Source organism: Trachurus japonicus, chromosome 22 (genome assembly GCF_045865225.1).
Source record: "Trachurus japonicus isolate A0001 chromosome 22, Traja_1.0".
Classification (NCBI taxonomy): Eukaryota; Metazoa; Chordata; class Actinopteri; order Carangiformes; family Carangidae; genus Trachurus; species Trachurus japonicus.
In genome coordinates, this window is record NC_140928.1 from 24,298,918 (window position 1) to 24,321,550 (window position 22,633).

At 42.0% G+C, this 22,633-nt stretch overlaps 1 protein-coding gene across 1 annotated transcript in view; it reads left to right on the forward strand.

Moving 5' to 3' along the window:
• The window catches only part of syne3 (spectrin repeat containing, nuclear envelope family member 3), a 73,228-nt gene extending 50,595 nt beyond the window's left edge, over positions 1 to 22,633 (forward strand). Inside the window, exons 13-18 of the mRNA XM_085767138.1 lie at positions 862 to 1,034; positions 5,010 to 5,613; positions 7,006 to 7,149; positions 14,804 to 14,989; positions 15,446 to 15,496; positions 20,886 to 22,633. Of these exons, the coding sequence (XP_085623264.1) occupies positions 862 to 1,034; positions 5,010 to 5,613; positions 7,006 to 7,149; positions 14,804 to 14,989; positions 15,446 to 15,496; positions 20,886 to 21,068 (1,341 nt within the window). The 3' untranslated portion in view covers positions 21,069 to 22,633. The remainder of the gene's footprint in view (positions 1 to 861; positions 1,035 to 5,009; positions 5,614 to 7,005; positions 7,150 to 14,803; positions 14,990 to 15,445; positions 15,497 to 20,885) is intronic.

Genomic DNA, 22,633 nt, shown 5'->3' on the forward strand with positions numbered 1-22,633 from the left:
TCTTAGCAGCGTGTTGCCTTAACTCGTTACCCAACTTTACTCATTAATTATGATCATCACGGCCTGTAAATAAGATTAGACAGTTGACTTTACAGTCACTTTACTTTACAGTTGGTCAAAAGTTTAGTGGTACTGATCATGTTGGATGATGGCTACCTGGTCGGCCACCAAAGTATTACAACCCTAAGAACATATTTCTCATGTCGGAGTTTTCCTTCTCTGCTATTAGCATGCTTTGGAGATTAAGTTTGATTAATATGGATCATTTATTTTATTGGATCGATTAGAAAATAATATTGTTTGAAATGCCTTGTCTAGACTGACCTTCCTATTTCCTTTGCTCAATGCCTAAACCTAAAGTCTGTCATCAAATCATGGTTTTTGTTTTCATAAATATTATGCACTAGACTCAGAATAATCAATTAATATTCCTGAGCATTGCCTGATAAAAGTGAAAGCCTGTGCATGTTGTGTTTTACACAGTTTTACCATCCCATAAGCTAACCTGCAGATCGACATCATATTCGGTATTATTTTGTCTAATCTTAACACCTTTGCGATGCTAAATTGCAAAAGTCCAAACTCAGATTAAGATGATATTCATATACTTATACCTTTGGATGCCAAACACTCCAACCAATTGCATAAAACATATGCAGTTTACAATAAAATCAGACAGTGATGGTAGCAAGGTGCTGGTCTGACCGTCAAGAACAGGACAGGAGGACATGAGGAAACAAACCTGGCACCAGGCCACTGCCACAGCTTTAATATTCTGAAAATGATCATGTATTCATGCCTTCATACTGATGAGGCTTCTGTCTAATTGTCATTAATTGTATATCTTGCCTGTGTTCACAGAGAGCTCTGGGAGAGTTCCCAGAGAAGGAGCTCCAGTTGCAGCAGATGGAGGTCCAGGGTCAGCTGGTTTTGGAGAGGACTTCAGAGGAGGGACAGATCCACATTCGAGGAGACATGAAGCGGCTACGAGAGTCCTGGTTGGCCCTCTACAACATGAGTCTCAATCTTCACAGGTAGCTGAGAGATGGGGACAAGAGGGTTTGGTGTCCTCAGTCTGTGATGGTTTGACTGCTCACTCTGCAGCAGCTGCTGTTTATTAGCAGCAGGGTCGGTCTTCTCTCTGTGTTAAAAATGTTATCAGTGACTCATTACACATTGCTCACTGAGAAACTAATTACATTGCACCCGCCTAGTAGTACACACATACACAGTCTAAAGTCTGAGTCCTTGCTGCAGCAGCTCAATGAGTTTGAGTACAGCCTGGACACTCAGCTTCATGCCCTAATTAACATAAACATAAACCTTAAAGAAAGTAAGTAATTCAATTAATATAAAGGTAGAGTCTATAGGATTTCCCTAAAAACTAAATATATAGGCTTATACAAAAGAAATCCTGCTAAACATCGCATCATCTGCTGGAGAGGTGAGCAGAGAGGTGCTGCAAAATAGAAATTGGTGAAAGCCAGTGATACTGTATGTGTGAATGTGATGTGTGATCCTGATCAAAAGTGGAGGAGGAGGATGGTTGAATCAATCTTCCACTGACAGTAGCAGGAGGAATTGATTAACTCAAAGAGGCCGTGGTGAGATCTTATTGGTTTTAAACAGATGAAATTTAGAGATTGAAGCGACTGTGGTGATTAGTCTCCATTGTGATGTTCCTAAATGAGCTGTACAGGAAAAACCCTCCTAACTCACCAGGGAGCAGCGGATTTCTAGATAAGATACATAATGTATGAATTAGTCACGGAATAAGATAAAACTGACAGACCAAGAGAAGTAAAATGAGGCCAACAATAATGGAGGCCACAAAGGTCCAGAGCTGAAGTAAAGAGGTGGTGAAGCAGCGGTGGAGGTCAGTAATCACCAGTGTAGATGAGCAAAGCGAGGCAAATTGATTTGTATAGTACATTACACTGTAGTGCTGCACGATTTGATAAAAATGTGCGATTGCGATCATGGTGGAAAATATTGCGATTTGCAATTGCGATTAAGATTTTGTAAATTAATGCTGTAATGAGTCTATTTGCTTGATTTTCAAGCACAACACAAGGAATAACCATATTTTAGGAGTGTTTTCTCAGCTCAAACATACACATTTTAAGTAGGCTAATAAGTGTTTGCTTACAGTAGGCTAGCCTATCTTTGTATTAATAAAAATAAGTAACTTTTTGTGCAGTTTAATAGTCTACTGCTTGCCATAATTTATTAGGCTACGATGCATTTCTCCCCCCTCCCTCCTCTCTCACAGCACACAGGTGCTTCTCACACCGGTGACACAGACACACCCACCCACACACACAACAGAGGAGAAAAGAGGAGACGACAGATGAGTGCGGCTGTTGCCGTTAAAAAAAAAAAACACCGGAGCTTTCTGGTCGTTCGCCTCAACGGGCAAATACATCGTCGTTTTTTTAAATGCACCGCACATGTCGCGGAGGAAAACCAAACACAGTTCACTCAGTGTAACGCTACAAAGCTCCAAACCTGCTGTAATCATGTAGCGCAGGAAGACGGTCCTGCAGCATACGGCGCGCTGTCAGCTGTCTGTCGGGAGTCTGCTATGCTGCACAGATTAGCGGCTCCGCTCCACACACTACACTATTTACTTTAAATCGCAGACTTTCGTGCGATTGCATAATTGTACAGTGTGACATTGTGATTGCCATTCGATTACCGTAATCGGGCAGCACTAGTACATTATCATAGGCTACATTAAGTTCATTCAGTATTCCATAAACCTAAGGAAAAGATACAGTGTAGAAACACAGATGATTAAAGGCATCACATCTCATTAAAATGCAAAGATTAAACATTAAAGAAGTTGTGGTTGGGAGAAATACTGTCTACTGGGAGCTGTTTTCCAGCAGGTGCAGCACAGTAGCTGAATGCAGGTTCATCCTGTTTACCTTCAGCTCTTAAGTGACTTGTAAAACTGAGTGAGTGGAAACAAGTGACCTGACCTGAGAACTGGCTTCCACTCCGACACAGAGTGCTGCAGTAATCAACTGTGGAGGATATAAAGGCATGAGTGTGTGTGAGTCATGGTTTAGACACAAGGTCCCTGATCCCAGCTCTGTTTTTGAGATGCCAAAAACACAGACTCTGTGAAAGCTCTGATGCAGTCAGGATTGGAGAAGATGGGTGTCTAGACTCCAGGTAGGCGCTGAGTTTCATCCTTCCCAAACATCAACACAACCGAATATGAAGAATTCAAGGACTGCGTTGACGTCAGGTTGGATATAGGAGCCGTAGATAGATGACCTGCTTGATGAAAGGCTGCGATCGCCAGCGGAAGCAGCCGCACCTCAAGAAATGTCCTGAGTAATGGGGAGTTGCCCCAGGTGACGACTGAACCGTGTTTCTGACAGGGGAATGTCTCCTCTCCTGAAAACACATGAAGACTCAGACAGTGTTTTTGAAACAGAACAACAGAAACACACAAGATAGAAAACATATGAGGGGGAAGATGCTGAGCCTCGTCTCATATACTCATGTCACTGCCGACTACATGAGAAAGAGGTCTGATTCACCAAGCTGACACATCCCAGTCCAGTCTCTCCACACCGTAATGTGTTACTACACAACAGAAGTGTTTTGGCATTGCTCACAGGCCAACACACAATTAGTCTTATTTACATTAAGGGCGAGTGAAGTGTGAGATATTATGCAGCAAACCTGTTTCATCAGATGTGAGACACTGAGGACTTAACAAGACCAACTCATTTATTTCACTCCCCCGTTTCAACATTACCATTTATTTACTAATTAATAAAAGGTGTTGGAGCACTGTCTCAATGGATTAGTAGATATGATTTGTACAAAGTGTTGCCAGACCAGGTGAGCAATGGGGAAACTCACAACACTTGGACAGCCGACAGTGGTGTTATTTAATCTCAGTCAGTCAGAAGGGCTGGGCCTGCTGATGTAGACCAGTCAAAAACACAACTGATATGCTTGTAAATGTATGATTTATATCTAGACTGATGAAGCAGTCATAATTAGGGATGTCACGATTATACATTTTCTTCACGATTGTTAATGAATTTCACAACATAATGAAAGTGTAAAATCAAATACAGTCAAAATATAATTACATTAATAATTATTTACACTAAGTATTTTAAGTAGCTACTGTTAATATACTGTATAACCAATTATTACTCCTCCAGGGGAAGTGTTTAAATATTCAAATCATTAATTGTCATCTACAAGTTTATTTTAATTGTTTGTTTTTTTAAATCACAAATCACATTTAAATTCCTACCACTTGTATGTTACGTTAGGTAAATGGACCAGTATTTCTTACATTTACATTTACTTCGGTGCACATCTGCCTCTGTGCTTCCAACATAATCTGTTTTGGAAAGTCACGGTACTTAGAAATCTCTACGATTGATTAATTGTGGCGTTTAATACCACAATTAATTGTGAAAACAACTAATCATGACATCCCTAGTCATAATAAAAAGAACAGTTAGAAAAGGTAAAACAGGAAGGTCAAGATACTAGAATCAGCAAAATAAGATATGTTTAGGAAACTTTTTCTTTTATATTATTGTAACTCATGAACACATTTTAAATATGTATGATCGAATCAAGAACAAAACACCATCACCCACCAGCCACTGGAGTCTGAATAATAAGTTACTTGGTATTTAGCTTTCAGAGACTTTTTAAACTGAGAGTCTTGCATCAATTTTCTTGTCAAAACTGTTGTGTGAGGTCAAACAAGAGGACCTGAGTTCAGTCACTGCAGTTCTGAGATAAGTGGCTGTGGTACAGAATATTGATGTATGCAAACAAACCGAACAGCAAGAGCTTTTCTGACCTCCAGTGTGCTGCTACTCAAAGAGGAAAACAACCCGACGGAGGCGAGCGATGTTCCTTTGTTGTTCAGTCTTCTCCTCATGTGGTAGCAATGGATTCAGGTGACGACCTGCTGAGGCAGAGAAACACTTAACCTTTCCCTGCCTTTTGTCTTTCAGGCTGTTGAACGAGGAGCATACAGGATCTGACTCACGGAGGGCTGGAGGAGCATCCATAATAAGCGTGGGGAAGGAGAGCGGTCAGGCCAGGGCTGGAGGCTCCAGGAGTCAGAGAGGCCAACGACATGATCAGCCAGCAGAGGCGTACGGAGCTTCAGCTGGATCTGGACAAGGAGGAGGAGGAGAAGGCCTGGAGGAAGAGGCTGAAGAGGGGGCGATGACGGGGCAGGGAGGGTGGATCCAAGGCGATACTGAAGATCAACTGCTTCTGGCTGGACCAGTTGATGAACCTCTGAGTCCACCAAGGACAGACAAGGACAGTGGGCAGTCCTTTGTAGGAGATGATGTAGATTCCTCTGTTTATAGAAGAGCAAGCCAGGGAAGAAGCCCAGACAGCTCTAAATCAGCAGGAGGAGACAGCAGCATCCTAGTGGGAGACAGAGGAGGGGTAGCGTCAATCAGCTACAGCGAGGAGAGGAGAACCAGTCCTGGAGAAGGCTTCGTGGAGTCGGGAGACGGCCGGAGCCCAGGAGGAGGAGCCTTCACTCTGTTTAGACGGGGAACAGCCAAACAGACACCATCCACGCCTCCTCAGCACACAGCGGTAAGATGTTCACGCTTCTGGGAAAAGGCAGCCACTGAGATAACTTTATTTGCAATGTTAGCGTGCAGCTTAGGGGGATAGTTCAACATTTTGGCAAATTGGCCCATTGCCATAATCCCTATAGTTTTAGGAGTAGGCTTGTTGCCTTTAATTGTCGGTGCAAGCTATTTTTAGAACGGTGGAGCAGAGCCGCGAGCTGCTCAGAGCTACGCTACGGAGGCTAATGGGATTTCTTGGTTTCCCTCATCAAACTCATCAAATACACAATCCAACAACTCCACAACGCTCTGGTGGACAAGTTGCACATTCACCACGATATGAGATAATAATGTAACGTTACGAGACTGAGTAGCTGGCATTGAACTCGCCAGCTCAATGAATATAAAATTCAAATCTTTCCAGAACACTTCAGTTTGTTGATGGAGTAAATTACGAATGAAACACATTCTTTTGAATGAAATAATCAGTTTCTTTAATTTATATAGTACAATACAGGGCGAGGACACATACTGTAATCTAATAATGCAGTGGTGCAACATACCCATAGGTGATCAACAAACATAAACTAGACACAAAATAGACAAACAGAAAGAAAAAAAACACAATAATAATCAATTTATGTTAATAGACAACATGGAAAGTTACACAGTGGGGCTTTAAGGCAAAAAAAAGAAAAAAAAAGAGAAAGTTAGTTAAAGTTCAGGGTTTACTTCTGTCACAATCCAGGAGACAGAGGCCACAGCACGTTGAATACCAGTCCGGTAATGAAACGATTCCTCTACAGTCTGTAACGGATGTTTTGACAGTTTGGCCATGAAACAGCTCAAACAGCCAACCAACATGTATGAGCTGCCAGCATCTAATGTGATCATCCAGCAGCCAGCTCAGAGATTATTCAGGGACACGTCGCCCACCCCCTCCACTGAAAGCATTCATGACAAGGTTATCAGTATTGGACCTGCACAGCTCAATGGACTTATTATTTCAGTGAATTGTTATAAATAAATGTTTTCTGGTTGTTTTGTGGGACTGTGGGTGAATAATAATGAAGTTTGTAAGTGTAGCCTTTGCTGTGCCTGATGGGTGAAGTGCAGCAAATTTCTAAGTCAATGAGTAGAGAGTGAGGAGCAGCAGTGACCCTCTCAGCTCATGTTCTCTCCTGTGCAGCTGTCATTACCTCCACAGCCAGTTTGCACTTGACCTGCAGAACAATTGTCGATGAAATGAATCAACATCGACAGGAAGGCAGAGAGACGCGCAGGATGATTGCTGTGGTCAACGTTTCCCTCTGATGGATTTGTTAAGAGTCCACACATCAGTACCACTACTGAGAAGATCAAACAACCGCTTGTTGACAGTGTCGGTGTGTTTGTCCTTTTTTTTTTCTCGCAGGAGGGCACAGGATGCTACAGATCCAGGAGGAGGGAGTTCGAGGCCTGGCTGCGCAAACAGAACAGCCTCCTGTCAGGGATCCTCAGCATGAAGGGGGCCGCGCTCGGTGCCAAAGAAGTCGCGATCCAGCAGGACACACTTAAAGTGAGTTTCCCTCAAAATATAAACACACTGGGGTTTTTCTGAACTGTTCCGTCCCACCAGCCGCTGGCTATATGCAACCTTTCCAAAATTGACTGATAGAAAGGGATAGTTCAGGTTATTTGATGTTGCGTTATTTGAGGTTGTCATACACAGCCAGTAGCCATGTTTACATGTGCATTTTTTCTACAATCTGATTATAATCATTCTGATCGAAAATTTCAACTTCACTATTTATGGGCAGTAATCCGATTAAAACGTGTGCATCAAGCAATTAATCAGAATGAATTCACTGTGACATGTGCAGTGAAGTTTTGCTGGTCAAATTTGTTGAAAACAGTAGAAGAAAAAGCTTTTCCTTCCGTAAACAAACGCTGTCAAACTGCTCCTTCTCTCGCCCCTCTCCGCATGCTCACCTTCTCTCTCGTACGAGCCTGTTGCTTATCCTCTGATCAAAATAGATCAACTATATCGTGTGCTGCAAATGTTACTTTTGTTTCTGGTTTTCTCTTTAATGAAGCTGCAAGCACAGCAGTTTATACTTCTCCTGTGATCTATGTGAATGGGTCGGCTACAGCAGGACCTTCACATAAAGCAACAGTTACTTTTTGTGACCCTTCCAGCACCAATAGCCAGGAGCTAGTGGATGAAGGTCAGAAGCAGAGACTACTTTGATCAGATTCACCATTTACATGGATCTTGATCTGAAAATCGACCAACATAAACCATCTTGATGGGAAAGAAATGTATTTCCGAATGAGCCCGTTCGGATTTAAATTTTCCAATAATCGCGTTTACATTACACAGTTTAATCGGCATTTATTCCGATTATTTTTGTCCATGTAAACATGGCTAGTGTTGCACTATGCAGTAGGTTTGGGTTGTAGCACATCTGGTTTAAAGAAGCAAGGAGGAGAAATCACCTGAACCATCACTGAGCACCCAGCTATTTGCATATTTTAGCTCACTCGTGACAAATCACACCGATTTTGGGCTAAATCTTACATTCAGAGTAAGGTGTAATTCAAGTGTTTGTAGCAGTCAAACTGTTATACGGTAGTTGTCATTTTCCTGTCAAGCACCCACTTTTTTAAAATGGCAAATTACGCTTGCACTGATCGGAGCACCCATGGGCCTGAAAATGTGGTGTGATCAGAAGCATCTCTTATCTTGTGGCAACAAAAAGCAATTGACCAACAAAAACCTGATGTTAAGTCACTGGCTCAGTATTTCACTGTTATTTTAAGAATGTGTTATCAAGAAAGCAACTTGTACCTACGCAACACACATACACTCTGCCTGCTACACACAAGCAGGCATCATCTTGACTAAATGAACGAAACAACGTGTCAGCCATCATTTGTGCTAGTGCTTCTCTGCAGAGCTGAGTGCAGAGCATTGTCTCAGTCTACTGGTCAGTCACAGTGCGTCATCAACTCTCCAAGTCTGATTGTGTGGAAAACACTGCTCCATTATCTGAGCCTGCCTGGCTTGTAAAGGGAATGGGAGCTGTCACTGTGATTGGTTTTTTGGATGTTTTGACCAAAACACTAAGAGATGAATAACAATATGAACATGCACCTGTAACAGCAAATGTTTTTCCAGCATTGAAATTACAAAAGTGATATGGAAATGTTTTAGACCAGGAGCTTTGGACTGTTACAATACTGAAACCAAACAGAGTTGGTTAGATTTATGTTTATTTTTGTTACATGCAAAACAGCTGTCGGTGAACATATCATTTCATTAATATGATTAAGTTGAAGGCGCTAATATTAGAATTAGCAGCAGAAACAGCAGTGTTAACATCTCTCAGGTCTTCAACAGAAGTTGTCATGCTAACCAGCTAGCTCTAGCTCTTCTCATCATTGTAGCTTCTAGCCTGCCTAGAGTACGTAGCTGCTCAGAAGACGTATTATAACCAACTATTTGAAACATCAGCACTTCTTGTTAAGGAGCCATGTTGAGCTGCAGAGAAAAAAAATGATTTAACCTTTAAAGGTCCAGTGTTTAATAATTGGCCAGGTTTATTGGCCAAATCGAAATATACTACCCATGAATATATTTAGTGTATAACTGCTATGAAACAGAATTTGTTTGGTTTTCGTAGCCATAATTATTATTTTATGTACTTCATACATGCATAGCAAGGGTGTTGCTTAGAGAGAGTCGCCATCTTGCACCGCCATGTTTGTACGGCAGCCTGAACGGAAAATCCAGCCAGCCAGAGAGCACGATTCGTGAGTCTCGCGTTTCTAAATAAACTAACGAAGAAGGCGGAAGGAAAGAAAGAGTAGGAGTAGGAAACAGCAGAAACACTACTGTATCATGGTTTAGATCTTCACCTCATCCTTCCATGCTCCTGAAATACTCCCAGTCATCCCAGTTGTGGTTTTTTGTCCTCGGAGGCCACCGTCACTTTGCCGACCGGAGGGGTGAGTGCAAGCGAGCACCTGAGCACTGCTATCTAGAATCTGAATGCTAGATATTTTGGTTTTCCCCCCATTTTACACACTGGACCTTTAAAGTTTGTTTGAGTCAAGTGGCCCATGAAGGAGAGAGAAACCTGCTAGTGAAGGTAGTTAAGTTAAGATTCCTTTATTTGTCCCACAGTGGGGAAATTTACATTTGTGCAGCAGCAAATAGCAACAGTATAAAAAGAGAAAAAACAGAATGAGACAAGAGGAATATAAACACCACACAACAATAATTTATAAAAAATGATTTAAAAAAAGTGCAGTAGCCTATGTGCAATAGTCCACGTGGGGGGGGGGTTACCGAGAGCGGTGCCTGTTGTGTAGTCTCACAGCTGCATGGAGGAAGGACCTGCGATACCGCTCCTTCACACACTTGGGGTGAAGGAGTCTATCACTAAAGGAGCTCTGCAGTGCAGTCAAGGTGTCTTTCAGGGGGTGGGAGTCGTTGTTCCTGAGGGAAGACAGCTTGGCCATCATTCTCCTCTCTCCCACCACCTCCACCGGGTCGAGGGGGCATCCCAGGACAGAGCTGGCCTTCTTAATGAGTTTGTCCAGTCTCTTCCTGTCCGCCACTGAGATGCTGCTGCCCCAGCTGACCACACAGTAAAAAATGACTGAAGCCACCACAGTGTCAAAAAAGGTTTTCAGGAGTGCCCCCTGCACCCCAAAAGACCTCAGTCTCCTGAGCAGATTGAGTCTGCTTTGACCCTTCTTGTAAAGTGCATTTGTGTTGTTTGACCAGTCCAGTTTATTGTTCAGGTGAACACCCAGGTAGTGTACATAACTGTAGAGGCGTCAGGGTCATGTAGGGATTCACTTACATACTCAATTATCAGCTCATTAACTGTTTGCCATCAGTCAAATCTCACTGTGTGTCCGGCGAGAAGAGTTTTGCATCATCTGTACAGTCAGACGTTGGAGGACAGCCTGCAGTGCGTGTCTTCATTGATTATTTAAATCTCGGGACACAGGAGCAGGACCTGGAGAAGCCGAGCCGCTGCATTTTGTTCACACTCTTGATTTCGTTCCAGGCAGAGAAGTTAACACAGAGGAGTGACTCAGAGTATATCTGCCCTTTTTTTTTTTTTTTTTTTTAACTTACCGCAAATCTCCAGACTCCATTTCCTCTGAATAATCAGAATACATACGGAGCCTGTATTTATCAGGCGTCTCGGCATCCCTCTGAGGGACTGGTCTAAAAGTGAGCCCAGGGCTGAAAACACTCCTACATCACAGTGTAGCTGAGTTATTTATGAAGCATCCCACACTTCATTTCAACAAGGAGGGGAACGGCTTCACAGAGAGAGAGAGAGGAGCTGCTGTTTTACAACGCAGAGGAGAGGACCTAAAATACCGTTGGCAGCTAACTTTTTAATCACCATATTGTGTGTGCACAAATTAATTAAAACTCAATATTTACAACTATCCCATTTACACAAACTGTAATTAAATGCTTGAAACCTACTTATTTGGCTTAAAGCACAAATGTCATCATCAGGTAAACAGATTTAATTTGACTCGCTGTCTGTAATCCCATCAGCTCTAACCAAATGTCTGTACAGGCTGTAAAGCTAATAGCCTTTAATAGTCACTCACAGTGATGAAGAGGAGGATGCCATCCTCTCCTCCTCTGACCAGGTCCCTGTGTGCTCATTTAACCTTCACGTTGGTAAAGTGTCTGGGGAACTAAACACATGAACTCTATAAGTGTGGCCGGCTACTGTCGCCTAGCAACCGAGACGGCACATAAGTTGTTTTTACAGAAACAAGAGGCTCAGAGGTCTTTGGTTTTAACAGTTGTACCGATATCTGTTGAACTGAGCTGAGCACTTTTGCATTCAACAGTGTGATTCCTCAGGCTCAGTGCTCGTGTTGTTGTTGGCTGCTGGATTATTTTCATTGAAAACACAATGTGGAGCCGGGGATAGTTTGAACCACAAAGGATCCACCTGTTGACGCCTTCATTGTCCAGGAGAACAACACACAGATAATCTAGTTACAACGCTGTGACTCATTCTGTCTTCAGTTGCAGCCTCTGAAGGATGAGATCCTGAGCTGTAATACAGCGAACATTAGAGATGACTTGACTCTTTCATCGGCAGAGGCAGACATGAAACAGTTTGAAATGAAAACACAGTGATCAAAAGTAGAGATACTCAATATTCAAAAAAAAAAAGCATGTTTTTTTTTTTTGGCAAATACTTCAGCATCATTAAGAACCATCACTTTTGCATTTCATCTTCTATGGTAAGTTGAAGGACACGGGAAAAATACTGTTTCTACGTCTAGAGAATATGATTTGTAGGTGTCTATGTAGCACCAAAACTGTTGTGGTGTGAATGATACACACCAAAGTACTGACACATTTCACATGGGTCAAAAAAAACTTGCAGTTCCTGTGATTTGAGTATTGCACTTGGCAAAATTTTGATTTGTATTTTTATTCATTGCGCAGCCATAGTTAAAAGTGAAAAATGAAACCTTAGTCACAATCCTGTAGGACTGTCAATGAATATTTGAAATTCGAATGTATATTCGAATTATAGTAATAAAAATGAAATTCGATTATTAAAATATGATATTCGAATATTAATAATTTATTTTTAAATTATCTTCACGCGCACAACCACAACAACAGCAACTACAACTTCCTCCTACAAATGCACGGTCGTCAGTGTGACGTGCAGAACGCAGCAGGACGCAGCAGGACGACTCATCAGTCCATGAGTCTCATGTCTCAGACCGGATCATGTCAATCCAGCTGCAGAAATATCCGGGGGACGGGAGCGCCGCGGTAACCGTAGTAACTCACACACACCCAGACACACACCTGTCTGTGTGGTCACGTCTGGAGAGAAGCAGCTTCTCTGTTTTCCCAAACTACCGAGTGACAGCGTCAATCGCGCATTAAAAAAATAGTGCCGTTCACTGAGAGCTGTGATGATACTCTGCACTTCATCGCGACTGTACTTGATCCGCGTTATAAGGATCATTACTTGGATGTGGGAAGAAAACATGCTGGCTCTTATCCCGTTTCCTGAGCGAGCTGTTTGCTCGCGTCATCATAAAACTTGTTTGACATGAATTGATAAAGGCAGAGTAAAACGCGGTCTTTTTTCACGTATTAATATGCATATAATGTCGTTGCTGATTTGCATTGTGTAGCTGTTTGTTTTGTGTAATGTAAGCTGTTCAAAACGTGTTTGACATGCGCTGATAATAATAATAATAAGTTCATCTCTTTGTATTGATTTTTGGAGAAAATATGAAAAAATAGATATTCGAATTTTATTCGAATATCTGTTTTTTTTAAGAGGCAATATTCGAACCTCATTTCTGCCATTCGTTGACAGCCCTACAATCCTGTGGGTTTTCAGTTAGGAAAAACTCCCATCTAGCGTTGTGGTTGTATATCGCAAGCAACTCAATCGTATTTTTCATTCTGCATTCACGTGAAATTGGGCAGACGACAGACGGACGACAGCCGCTGCACGTTAACGGCATAAACAAGCCTCTATGTAAACAAGTGGTCTGTCAGCACGAGGCAAAACAATACATGTGACAATATGTTGTCATGGCGATGTCGTATTGTTTACCTGATCCACGTTTTACCGGCTTTCTCTCGACTTCTGACTAAAATGACACCTGGTTTGTTACCGACGGCCGTCTGCCCGAGTGCAGGTGAATGCAGCATCAGTGTAACGCTCCATTCCTCCTCACTGCGTTACCGCGGTGACTTTTCACAGACAAACTCCGGTGAGTTTGTCTGGCACCATCATGCTGCCACTGAACGTAAAAACATGGCGACACGACATGGCAGCCAGCATCGAGGTTACCCACTCCATGTGTTTATATGAACGGCAAATTCAGAGCTTACCGGAACACTTCAGTTTGTTGATGGGGGGGATTACTGATTAATGAAAAACAGACTTTTGAATGAAATAATCGATTTTTGTGAATAGATAACAGGAGAAGTTACACAATGTCCCTTTAAAAGGTTAATAAGGGGGATGTAGTTAAGCTCAGTTGGTAGAGATATAGTGAGTCCATAGTCTTCGCTGCAGCCGGCCCCGTATCGAGTCCAGACTCGGGTGGCCCGTTGCTGCATGTCATTCCCCCTCTCTCTGACTCCCCCAACTGTACTATCAAATAAAGGCAAAAAATATACTTTAGGGAAAAAAAGGTTAATATTGGAGAAACAGTTAAAGAGAGAAACTATCCAAAGCGTTTTGGGGGAACAAAAGCCTGATCTTTCCTCTCAGCTTCAGAATAGGGAGCAGCTGGTTTGAAGATCCGGGATTGAAAGGGGGAGAGGAGCTCTGACGTGCTGTAAAATCCACCTTAACAAGGTTTTAACTTTAAATCAGCAGATATTACTTTCATACTTTCTTAAACTGATGAAATGCTTTTACTTCCTAAACATGCAACACTCTGACAGTTAATGGACTGCATTCATAGAGAGCTTTTCTACTCTTAACAACTACTCACAGCACTTTACAACACAAGTCACATTCACCCATTCACACACACTTTCTCTCTCACACACACATGCATACACAGCACATCTCTATCATACTCACTCATACACTGATACATCATGGAAAATGTAAGGTTCAGTATCTTCCCCAAGGACACTGACACATGGATTGGAGGAGCTAGAGATCCATCTACCAACCCTCTGATTAGTGGTCAACATGCTTTACCTCTGGATTGATTGAACGAATGATGATGAATCACTGGAGTAAATTCAGGGTCTGTGCAGCAGCAGCAGCAGCAGCAGCAGCATTGTGACTAACCAGGTCTAGGCTGCCATCTACAGAGAGTTTGAGATCAGTGCATGGCTCAGCAGTTTCTTAGAAGAGCAGATTGAACAAGTCTGACATTTATCATAGCACACAGTAGTAATGTAACTGACTGGAGCACAAGCAGACATGATGGTCTCTGCAGGAAAAATTAAAAATTCAAATTTCCCTTTCTTTATTTGTAGTGTAGATCAAAAAGAAGAAAGTGGTTTGAAAGTTCTCTCAGGAGCTCTAATAACAACAAAAAGAGACTCTGAGCCGGCCCTCTGGTTGGTCTCTGGATAAAACACAATGTTTCCTTTAGCTTTTCTATATCAGAAGAAAATCAATGTCCCATCAAAACAAGAAAACATTTCAACAGCTGGATTTTCCTTGCAGGCTCTGAGGGCAGGAGTACCCTGGGGTCAGGAGCAGTTCCAGCTTTTGCTCCAGGAGAGTCAGCTTAGTGGAGCTGATTCTGGGTCAGAAGATGATGTGGACCTGGAGGAGCTTCGCTACCGCTGGATGCTCTACAAGTCCAAACTAAAGGACGTGGGAGAGCTCAGGGCCAGGACCAGGGCCAAGGTGAGTGGAGAGTTTGTCTGTTTATTTGCATCTAACGCAAGAGGTGAGAAATGATTACATATGGTCACTGGAGATCCATTTTAAAGGGCCTGTGGTACAGGCATGAAAAACATATCTGACGCACATGTGTAACTGTGTATGAGTTGGAAATAACTGCACAGTTTTATTTTTCACCACAAGGTGGCAGTGGGACATCATTGTTGTTTGCACAGCTACAGAAGACTCTGGTCTACTACAGTGTTCAAATGAACCCAATGAAAATAATGAAAACAAAATTCAAATTCATGAGATTTTTTTAAAAACGATCCACGAGGCTGTGAACAGTCACGTGTTAGTACCACAGTGTTTCTTGTTCATCAGTTGTTAAACTTCAACTGTGGTTGGATTTACTGTCTTACAGGGTTAGTGTCTGCAATGTCAGTGTTGTGATATGACTAAAATATTTTGTCTCTGCAGAGAGTCCAAGCCAAACCAGAGGAGCCGGCCATCGCAGAAAAGACACCAAAGGTAAAAAGTAATTTATTTTCAAGAGTGACCATGTTTGTTGTGTGTTGAGAGCAGGAGACCACTCATTTAAGGTTTACCAGCCACTAGCTTTACCACACATGTTGTGATAAGACCCCTCATTATGTTGCATGTGTTTGTTTACACTGAACTGAACAAGGCATTATGTCTATGTGTGACTTTTAAAGGGATAGTTCAACATTTTGGCAAAGTCGCCTATTGCCACAATCCCTATAGTCATAGGGGTAGTACCAATACCTTTAATTATCAGTGTATGTTGTTTTGAGATGTGCAGGTCACAACTGCATCTTCTCCACGAGAGTGTTTTGGAGTTGTTGGATTGTGTATTTGATGAGTTTTGAGGGACAGGGGACCTGTACCATTAGCTCAATTGTGTTTGCTGAGCAGCTCGGGTCTCTGCTCCGCTGATCTCAAAATAACATGCACTGATAATTAAAAGTAATGAACCTACCCCTATGACTATAGGGATTATTGCAATAGGTGAATTTGCCAAAATGTTGAACTATCCCTTTAAAGATGCATCATTCCCACTTTGAACGGGCTGTATACCACAAAGCCTGTAGACCGATCTGCTTCCTCTGATCAATCATCTCAGTAGGAGGTATTGTAGGTGTCCTCAGCTGACAGTGCTAACAGACTTATTTCATTATGGATCTCTGAAAGTGCTGTATGAAGAGCTGATTGCTGTTGTGGTTTTTTTTTTTTGTTGTGGTCCTTTGTGGCGCTCCTGTTAGAGACGTAACCAACCACTCTGCAGCAAAATCCCCTGGAGGTATTTGGCCTGTGGAGAGTCAAAGCCCTGGGCTGATCAGCCAGGACAAACATCAAGTCAAGCGTATCGAAGCAACACTGAAACCCACCATTCACTGTGTGAGCTGTGTGTGGTGAGCTCCCACCTCCTGTTGAGACCCCCCCTTCTCTCCCCTCGCCCCCACAGTCTTTACACACTGTCTTTACTGGCTACATTTATAGCTAGTCCTGACTTCAGCAGAATAACTGAGGAGATGGAGATGGAAAAACCTCTTTATAAACCTTTGAGTCTTGTAAATGCAGACTACAGTATGTTTACTGTGGAATGACAGACGTCTTTGTGCTGAACGTCGAGTCGATTTAAAGCAGAACATCCTGTCTGCTTTGTTCCACTTGAGCTCTGTGTCTTTGAGCTGTCACTTCACTTGCCGGCCTCTTCAGCTCTTTTTCATCTGATGTTTACCTGTCATCTCCAAACACTCATTCTCCAGTATCCTCACCTTTTGGTGCCCCCCTACATTAGAATACTCTGTAATAATGACTTATTAATCAGCTGTTAATGATTACGCCAACATGCTAGTGAGGTGACACAAGCAGCGGGTCTGTGACTCTGAGTGAATCATCAACGTGCTGCAGTGGAGCAACACTGCAAATCACAATATTAGTTATTTTTTATGATGTGTGAAGGTGTGCAAGTAAATCTTTAGTTCATTATGAAACTGGCCAACTTTAGGTGATGAGTGGGGAACACTGGATAACAGAAGCTTCACTGCAGAGCCTCCTGCAAGTGAGATTGTGATAGATGATCATGATACATCACATAATGTGTCACATAACAAGCTCCTGAGTGTAAGTCTAAGTGTATTGGTTATTTACACTGGCACTGGGTGAGGAAATGACAGCTGGGTTGCCGTGAACTAAGCAAAGTCCCTTGTGTTGCACTTTGCCCCACTTTGTGTCAGGTGTAATATAGTGTCAGGTTGTAAAAGTCTTCAGGCCAGGTCATCCATCCTTAAGCACTTATTGGTGCAGGGTCACAGCTGGAGCCAATCCCAACAGTCCAACAGCAGCACAGTCCAAGGTAGTGAAAATGTGACTGGTGTATAGGAACACACTTAACAATATGTTGGTGCGTGGATCACCTGAACACCTGCTGTGTCATGCAATTGTCCAATCAGTCAATCACATGGCAGCAGTTCAGTGTATTAAGAGTTAATCAAATAAAAAATTATCCTGTGAAATAAGTTGTGACCTGTTGACCTGCACCTCAAAGAATCGGAATCGAAATAGAGAATCGGAACCTGAATCATTAAAATCCAAACGATGCCCAACCCTATTATTATTATTATTATTATTATTATTATTATTATTATTATTATTATTATTATTATTATTATTATAAACATTATTTAGACTTGGAAATATATTGAGGTAGCAACCTCATTTACAATATAGCCCAGACAAAGTAGTAGATTCAAAATACACATGTTACAGAAGATCACATTAAAAATAAACTGACCATCAGCAACATGAGTCAATAAAAACAGGAGCAGTTGGTGGTAAAGTACGGTAAGATAAGATTAGGGGTTTAAATTGCCCTAATAATAAACAGGATAAACTTGTCGATGTTCACTTCAAACTTCAAAATGAGGGCCCATGTGATAGCGGATGTGTTATTATTGATGGTGTTAGGAAGTAGCCACTGTTAGCGCGGTGTTCCTGATGAAGTGCTCAGTGAGGAGGATGTGTCTGTCTCTGCTGAAGTAGCGTGTGCTGATTCAGTAAACATTTGCATACCTTTGGCCTGTTCGTGTTTGTCATGTGGAGGTATGAGGAGCTGGTTTCACTTCCTCTTCCATCGATCATTAACCATTGTGTACACAGTCCAACACACTCTGCCTGTCTCCCTCCCTCCCCGTCTCTGTGTCTACAGCCGAGCAGACAGACCCTGTGTTTGGCCACCGTGGTAGGTTTGTTTTCCACCACACTCTGAGTCATGGCCAATATTTAAATGGCTACAAACATAAAGGCTTCGCTGATAGCGGGGATCTGGTGCTCCGATAAATCATTGACATTTTGGTGAAGTGTGAGTGACATAACAAACATAGAAAGAGCTCGTAGTGCTCGCATCTGCCCTGGTTAAATTGAACTGGATCGATATAACACACAAACACTTATGCAAACAAACCAAACACATAATGCACATAATGATGATGGCAGCGGCGGCTTTAACCACTTTGGAAATCAAACCACCAGGTGACTTCAAATCTGAACAGTTACCAAATTTCATGTAATGTTGAAGCCTCAGCGCTGAGGACAGTCAGGGCCAGAGGCAATAAGTCTTCAGGTTGTCCCTCTGTCCGTCCCTTTTATCATGGACACCATGTCTGAGGAACACCTGGAGGGAACCTCTTCAAATCAAACTCAACAATCAAATGTCATTGTGACTTCAGAGCATGGTTTTGGTCACAGTTCATGAATTCACACACTAATCATGATACAGTTAGACTCAAATCTTGATAAGGGTGAAATTAAAGGGATAGTTCAACATTTTGGCATAATCCCTATAGTCATAGCAGTAGGTTTTTTACCTTTATTTGTTGGTGAAAGCTATTTTTAGAACCGCCAAGCCGAGCCACAAGCTGCTCAGAGCTACGCTACGGAGACTTTCTTGGTTTCCCTCATCAAACTCATTAAATACACAATCCAACAACTCCTACAACGACCTGCACATTCACCATGCTGATAATAATGATGAGATAATAACGGAACGTTACGAGATGGAGTTGTTTTCAAGGCAAATGCAGAGGCTGCTTGCCGGGAAAACGGCCCCTGACTGGAACGTGCATCAGCGCTTTTGCGTGAATTTACCTAGAAAACAACTCTGTAGGGATTATGGCAATGGGCCAATTTGCCAAAATGTTGGACTACCCCTTTAAGTGGTGACATTTTATATACCGGTATTTTAAAAACACTTGTACACTAAGCCAGGCAGGAGAGATTGTGTTCATATAATCTGAAGCTTGGCTGGGTACAGAGGTGTTTGCAGAGACACCTGAAAGTCTCTCCAGTCTGATGAATCAGTGTTTGATGTTGTGATTTGACAGATTAGTGTGGGTGGAACAATGAGTCACAGAGAGACGAGCCTGAGAGACCTGGTCAGCTCTTTGTGTTTGGAACATGATGGTTCTGACTGTGTAGGTGGTTCAACAGGTTCCTGTTGCCCACATCTCCTTCACTTTATTATCAGGATTTCTTACTGTGACAAGGAAATGAAACATGTTTCCTGTGTTTCTGAGCAAACCAATAATCACAAAATCCCCACACAAAAATACTGTATTGTTTGACAGCAACAAAAAATAAATACAGAAAAGCCAGTCGAGATAAATGTATAAAATACAAATATATAATGTAATGAAACCCCATGGCAACATTATAATTAAAGGTTATAAAATTATGACAGTTTCACAGCAACGAGGACGAAATGCAGATTTAAAAGTCCTTGGATGCCACTTTCATACTGAAGGACTTAATATTATTGAAACACAAATGAGTTTATATTAGGATGTAAGTGCATTTATAGGTTAGAGACAAATGTTTGTCCACTGTTATAAGGTCGTCAAACCCTTTCACATTTTCTGCTTCATTGTTTTCTAGATTTTTTTATATGATAAATGTGTTACTTTCAAATTTGTCACTGGGAAAATGTGTTTTTGGTGGCTTCCTATTTTCTTCATTTACTGTCAAGATGATTGTAAAACTTGACAGGTGACCTGAACTGATTGTGCTTAAAGGGATACTTCACCCAAAATTGATAATTTACTAATTTTCTACTCACCGTCATGCCAAGGAAGGGTCTGGAGAACTTTCGGCTGGCAACGGATTTTCACATGATGGTGGCGGATTGTGCACACTTTTGAATCATCCAAAACACACACTACATCCACATACCTCCATACTGCTCGTCCGTACAGACCCAAGTGTCCTGAAGCCGCAACATGAAAAAGGTTCGTAAAAAAATAATTTGATCTCTGTTTTTAGCCTTGTTGTAGCAGGAGCTCCCAGTGGCTCTGTTGATGTTTGTGCGTATGCGCGAGGTTTCCTGCGAGATGTTCTTCCGTGTTTACATCATACATCCAATGGTTTACAATGACAAACAAACATCTCGCAGCAAATCTGGTGAGCACTATCTGCCGCCATTATATGAAAATCCACTGCCAGTCGGACCCCCCCTGGAACTCCAAAAGCGTTTTAATAACTCTGAAAGTTCTCCAAACCCTTCCTTGGCATGATGGTGAGTAGAAAATTGGTGAATTATCGATTTTGGGTGAAGTATTCCTTTAAGGAAAGTTCAAGGTGGGAAAAAGATTTTGTGGTCTGATGAGGCCAAACTGATCAGAACTCCAAACAGCTGGCTCACACATGTTTCCAGCCTGTCATTATGGTTGAGTGAGTGACGACTGATCCATCTACAGTCAATTTACAACATAATGACATGTTGTAAAAACAAGGAGGTCTGAAAACTGAAGCTTGTTTGATATAAAAGGCTTTCACCATCACTGAGGTCTCGCCAGTGATCCAGAGGCTGTGTGTCATGTGCTGTTGGTGTTGTCGTTTGCAGAAGCCCGGCCTGATGCAGCGTGTGTGCCGCCTGGCTCTCCCTCTGTGGCTCCTCCTCCTCGCTCTGCTGTTCCTGGCCTTCCTGTTGCCGTTCATGGACGAGGGCAACAGCTGCTCCCTCACCAACAACTTTGCCCGATCCTTCAACATCATGCTCCGCTACGAGGGACCTCCACCCACATAGGAACCGCTCGTCTGGCAGCACAAGATCCAGTAACACCTAATCTCCCTCCTGTGACGGACCACGGCTTATGTAGGACATGTTAGCTGTACTACTTGAGACCCTGCATCCCCCTGCCCCCTGATCATCATGCATGACTCTAACAGACCACACAGCGTCCAGCTTCAAACCTTCTGCAAAGTATTTCACATTTCACATACCACTCTACTACAACTACTACAGTACTGTAAAAAAAAAAAAGATATATCATCCTCCTTAGGTTGGAAACCACAGCCTAGAGTAGCACACACATCTGAAAAAGTCAAATCCAACTGTCTCTGACTACCAACCACAAAGGAACAAGAATTGTACTACAAATCACTGTCCTAATACTGTAACAAGACTAGTAGATGTAACGTCTGTACGCCAAAGTCATTTTCTATCGTCTCTAAGTGCCATAACTTCCTGTCAAGCTCAAACAAACAGTAGTAGTAAAACCACTCTAAATCCCATTATCCGATCCCGCAAGGAGTCTGTTCTACTGCAGCTCGACCCTGCCTCCACGATCACAAGAAATAACTTCACAAAAAATTTGTTAAAATACATAATGACAACATATTTTTCAAGTTTTGATTATTTCCTAACAATTGCTTATTTTCTTTCAACACTTCACTTTAATGAGACTCATTAGACTATTACAGTCAGCAAGCCTCATTAAACGGTAAAAGCCTTTCGATGTGACACCAACATATCTCATTAGAAAAGAAACTTTTCTCATTAGAGATAATCAGGTCACATCTGTATGTTAAAATTATAAGCTGTAGCAGCTGGAAACATTAACAGTACCTGATTGATATAATTGAGCTGACAAATGACATATTTAAGATGAGACAGAATATAGTATTATTCTAAATTATCATAAGAAATAGTATATTATTATAATGTTTTAAGTGTAGGGCTAAAAATATCTTGTCATAACATGAACCTATTATAATGGTGGTAGTAGTGACTCCCTGGACTTGAGTTCATCAGCTCTACCTTTAGAATCAGGCCTAAAGTCTCTTTGATGGGGACTGAACACGAATAATCATCACCATCATCATCATCATCATCATCATCATCATCATCATCATTATCATTTCATATGAAACCTGTTTAGCACTAGTGCCTCAGAGAGGAGGTTCAGATCTCTGCTCAGCAGGTGACTGGACCCACTCTCTCCCGGTCATATGATGTGTATCAGACTGTACAAACCCAGAGTCAGTCAGTCCACCGATACACATGTAGACTCTAAACCAAAGACTACAGCAGCGTAAACGGTCCTGACACTGCAGCTATCACTGCATCTGTGTCAGTGATCACTGCAGCTCTTGCATTTCCTCAGTTAATGTTGTGTTAATGATGGAAAGAAATCATGTCTGTGTCATTGTTTAGTTTAATAATGGATCAAAATGTAACTTCTTTGTGTTCTTGGTTGTTAACAACATAAATCAGGACTGTCACTGTATGTTCACACTGAGAGAGATGTGAGCAGAGAGAGTCTGTGGTACTAATAAATATGTTAGCAGCCAGGTAGCAACCAGTTAGCA